The sequence below is a fragment of the Rhagoletis zephyria genome, unplaced genomic scaffold, assembly GCF_001687245.7.
Source record: "Rhagoletis zephyria isolate East Lansing unplaced genomic scaffold, Rhagoletis_zephyria_1.1 Rzeph_scaffold_02457, whole genome shotgun sequence".
In the NCBI taxonomy this organism is placed as follows: domain Eukaryota; kingdom Metazoa; phylum Arthropoda; class Insecta; order Diptera; family Tephritidae; genus Rhagoletis; species Rhagoletis zephyria.
Window position 1 is genome coordinate 25,186 of NW_016159541.1, and position 5,225 is coordinate 30,410.

At 35.0% G+C, this 5,225-nt stretch overlaps 1 protein-coding gene across 1 annotated transcript; it reads left to right on the top strand.

The window, feature by feature from the left end:
- Window positions 1-3,079: 3,079 nt before the first annotated feature.
- Window positions 3,080-4,979, top strand: LOC108366934 (zinc finger MYM-type protein 1-like). The gene is made up of 2 exons (XM_017621426.1): window positions 3,080-3,362; window positions 3,427-4,979. The coding sequence occupies exons 1-2, from the start codon at window positions 3,080-3,082 to the stop codon at window positions 4,959-4,961; spliced, it is 1,818 nt and encodes a 605-aa protein (XP_017476915.1). The 3' UTR covers window positions 4,962-4,979.
- Window positions 4,980-5,225: the final 246 nt, after the last annotated feature.

Consider the following 5,225-nt stretch of genomic DNA (forward strand, 5'->3'; position numbering starts at 1 on the left):
TGTCAAGCAAAGCGAGGAAAGTCTTATGTGAATGGCCCTTAAAATGCAAGCAGATCTAGAGTCAATATACCAGTTAAAAATTATTGTAAAAAAAAAAATTGATGATTATGAGAAAAAATAAGCAAATTTTGATAACGTTTCCTTAAAAATAGCAAGCACCACTATTCAAAGAATATGTAAACCAAATCAAATACCTGGGAATAATAACACAGGGCAACACTGATATTCGAAGATGTTAAACCTGTTTTGATAGACTTTTTTGTGCTGATTAGGAATCTGTAATACTGACGGATTCGTAGTCAGCCCAAAAAGTCAATCAAAAAAAGCTTTAACATTTTAGGAAACAAAATTTTTCGTAATTTTTGTTCGCCTGTGTAATAGAAGACAAGTTAAATTAAATCCAGGAGTTATAAGACAGCTTAAACTGGCTTAGTGTAAAGCAACTAGTTAAATACTTTACGCTGAAATTTATACACAACATGAAATTAGAAACCTGCCTAGTTATTTAATCTCGCCCATTCAGATCGCCTGCTAGTAAAGTAGTATGGAGAAGATGCGGCTTGGAAACTAGTCCTTTCCAACCGCCTATAATATGTACTATGCTGCTTCATTCCGACAGCTTCAAAAATATGATACTTTTAGATATTCATAAGGATACTTATGAATAGGCTGTGTTATAATTAGATTAATGTCTAAGTTCGCTTCTTCTGGGTAAAGTTAGCCTTAATGTTCCCTCCCGTGTATCAAGACACTTTTATCCCCTATTTTTGAAAACTTGTAAAACTAATTATGAATTACACGAGCCACTCCGTTGCTTATTCCAGGATTTTAACTCTCATTCCAGCATATTTGATATATCTGATTAGCTTTTCAGCATTAAGAAAGCGATACTATCCTCTCTCAATAAATGAATAATTAACATAAAGACATAAAATCAGCTGATGAATTTAGTTCTGTAGCTGAACAGTTTTAGATCTCGACACTTAACAAACTCCTGCCTATCGTGACTCGGCGCAAAAAATTGAAAATATTGGTTCCGTACGTCATGCGGACTGCGCCCCTCGTGCGGATGGGCGGGAATGGAGGCTAAAAACCGTTGGGATTATTACTATTATTAAAAAATATTCGCAGAGGTTGTTGGGTCTTCCTCGTCAAAATTATGGGGTCGTCAGTTTCTCGTAGTCTTTGGTAAGTTTCATCATAGACTCGGTACTCGGAGAGTAGGATTCTGTAGTCACGCATTGAGCCGTAATCCGCCTACGGGTTACTTCTTTAATATAAGTATTATACATGGGCGTAGCCAGGTAGGGGCAGGGGGGTGCTCGAGCCTCCCCCCCTAACTTTCAAATTGTCCTTATATATATATAAAATGGTACCCTGAAATGTCAGCTTAATAGGGTCGAGCCCCCTCCCCCCCTAAATTTCATTCTGGCTACGCCGATGGTATTATACCTTTTTGGATAGATCAAAAGATATACTTACCAGTCTCAAAATAATTTGCAGAATAATTTCCACCAGTGGCGGATTAACAATCTGGTGGGCCCTGGTGCGAAATTTTTTTGGGGGCCCTTTTCCATATAAATATTTTGCGATTAGAATACAGTTTGATCGTTATAAATTTAAATTGCGGTTCATGTAACATATTTGATCATTGGACGTTGTTTTGCTCTGTGCATTAAACGCACTACTCCATAATATTGATGTCATTTTATATTGACATTTTTTGGTTATTGTTATAGTCAGTGTTTAAAAAACTGCAATAACTTTCATTTCATTTGCTATCACTTAAACTTACTGCTCTGAACAACAAAGCAGTCGTAGTGTTTGTAGTGCCTTTTAAAAATTTTGATTTTGATTTGATTTTGATTTCGTCAGCGCAACAAGTCAAAGTAAGTAAGTAAGGTTTGCTTTTGCAAGTTGTATTCAGCAGCAGTCGTGAAATATGAAAATCAAACTGATTGCAAATATGTAATTTATAATATCAAGCAGCAAAGAAAAAACCTTGCGAAGTCGTCGGCAAACACAAAACAGCATCGCTTATTGCTTGCAAAAAGTTTGATTTTCATATTTCACGACTGCTGCTGCACACAACTTGCATAAGCAAAGAAAATCCAAATCAAATCAAAATCAACAGTTTGAAAAGGCGCGACAAACAAGGCGCCTTGCTTTTTGTTGCTTTCCAGTTTTTGATTTTGCATGAACTGCGACTGCTGAAAATTCCTAATATGGTAAGCACACGCAATTACTCATTTTAAAAAGCGACGATAAGTAAAATCAAAAATAATCAACATTTTCACGACTTTTGCTACTTCGACTCAAGTTTTTTAAACACTGGTTATAGTCATTTCGTAAACATGGATAAGTCTAGAAAATATAAGAGTGGAGCTGAAAAGCGCAAATTAAAAAAAAATAAAGACGAACGCGATAAGCAACTGCTTTCTAAAATACCGAAACTAACAAGCCACTTCGCTAATGCGACGACAACTGTAAACGAAGCAAATTGTGACAATCCTGAGTTTTGTGAATCTACTTCTGATACTTTTTCAATTCCATCAACGTCAAGAGAGGTTAATTTCCAACATGTTGACAGCACGATCGAAGGTGTACAAAATCCGGACGATGTCGAAAGTTCGGTGAATGTATCAAAAATTGATGAAAATTCCACCAATGTGTTTTCAAATGACCCAGGTTTGTGGCCTATTCAATTCAATCAATCAATCGTTCAAACTTATTGGATTAAGAAGGGTATGCTATCGTTGGTATTTCAATATAAGAGTAAAAAATTAACACAGAATACTCTTATTTAGGTCCCTCGTCGTGTCGCAATATTGATTTGATCGCAAAGAAATCTGGACAAAGAAACTTTTCTGAATATCATTTGCATCGGGTTTTACCAAATGGAACACAGACCGAACGTGATTGGCTGATCTATTCGCCGTCAGTCGATTCAGTATTTTGTTTTGCTTGTCGCTTGTTCGGTAATTTAGACGAAAATGCAAGTTCATTTGCTCTAAAAGGTTTCAATGACTGGAAACATTCAAAGCGTGGTATTTCAATTCATGAACAATCTCATGATCACATGTCCAACAATGTCAAATACAAAATGCGACTAAAAACCGATTCTTCTATAGAAAAAACATTCGAAAATTCACTTGTCAATGACATGACTTATTGGAGGAAGGTTTTGAGTCGTGTTGTAGAGGTTATCAAATTCCTAAGCTCAAGGGGTCTTGCGTTACGTGGTCACGATGAAATTCTTGGGTCCAAACATAATGGAAACTTTCTTGGATGTTTGGAGCTGTTAAGCAAATTCGATCCATTTTTGGCAGAACATATCACACGTTTTGGCAATAGAGGAAAAGGTATACTTCTTCAAAATAACTTCGAAAATGATTTGTCTCTTCATTTGGTATGTTTTTTTTGCAGGAAGAGCTTCGTACCTTTCAAGTTCAATATGTGATGAATTCATATCGATTATGGGAAAAGGTGTGAAGGAAAAAATCGTTTCGGAGATAAAAGAAGCCCGTTATTATTCATTTAGCATTGACTCTACTCCGGATGTGAGCCATACGGATCAGCTGTCACTATGTTTTCGATACGTAAAAGGCCGTGACATTCATGAACGGTTTATTGCTTTCATTCCAATTGAAGGTCACACAGCAGACTATCTTTTGTCTATCGTTTTGAATTTCCTAGAGGAGAGTAAAATTGACATGCAAAACTGCAAAGGCATTTCATTTGATAACGCTTACAATTTGGCTGGAATTTATGGTGGCCTTCAGCGTTTGATTATTCAACGAAATGAATCGGCGATTTTCGTGCCTTGCACTGCTCACTCACTGAACTTAGTGGGTAAAAATAGTGTTTCTAAAAACATTACCGCATCTAATTTTTTTGATATGATCGAAAAATTGTATGGTTTTTTTGTTTATTCATCTTTTCGTTGGAATCGACTCAAAGAACAATTGTCCGAGAAAGGCGAATTTATGTTAAAGAGAGCAACTGGCACAAGGTGGTCGGCTAAATTCCAATCAGTTCAAGCTTTGCACTCATGTTACTTGAAAGTGTTAACTGTTTTGAATTCTCTCATTTCTGAAAAAAGCCTCAGTGAAGATAACAAAGCATCGGCAAAAGGTTTGATAGCCAAATTGTGCCAATTTAAAAATATTTTAATGCTTGTCTTGTGGAAAAGTGTTTTGACTAAATTTAACTTTGTAAATTTAGCTTTACAAAAACCAAATCTGACTCTTTCGACGATCACAAAACTATATGCTTCAATAGTTACAGATCTTGAAAACAAGGATTACAACAAAATTTTCGATGAAGCCTTGACAATTTTCGACAATATTCCTTCTGATTTTCAAGCAGATTTTATTCAGTCTCGTTCAACAGCGCAAGCACTTGTTCCAGAAGATGAGAAAGAAAATTTTAAAAAATCGTTATTCGAACCTGTTATCGATGCTCTGTTATCAAATTTGAAAAAACGTGCTGATATTTATAATGATTTGGAAGACTTTTTCTCATTTTTAATAAATTTAAATTCAATGAGTGACGAAGACATTGCTGTATCATGTAAAAAAGTAGTCGAAAAGTATCCAAATGATCTCAATGAAGTTCAACTAACTGATGAATGTCAATTTGCCAAAAATTACTTTACTTTTGATAACTTAAATCATGAATCGATGTACAAAACAATGTTCGATGATCATCTTTGTGAAACTTTCCCGAATTTAGACATTTTATTACGCATTTATTTATGCATGTTTGTCACTAATGTTACAGATGAAAGATCATTTTCAAAATTGAAATTGATAAAAAATTGTTTGCGTAACACTATGGGAGATGATCGTTTGAACAGTCTATCAGTTCTTTCCATTGAAAATAACTTGTTGGATGAATTAAACTTTGATGAAATTATTGATAAGTTCGTAACACTCAAGTGCAGAAAAGTTGTGGTTTAATTTTGTTGGGCAAATAAATAAAAATCTATCATATTATCATATGAATATTTTTTTTCATTGGCCCCCTTGAGTCCGGGGCCCTGGGGCAATGGTCCCAAAATTTGTTCGATAATCCGCCACTGATTTCCACACACAATTTTTTTAATGTAATAAATTAGGAACAACTTAGTGAAAAATCGTAAATTCAAAACTTTATCAAGCAGCCATATTTAACTGTCAGTGCTTGGTTTAACTTGTGTTGATGATTTTGATTAACTGACACAC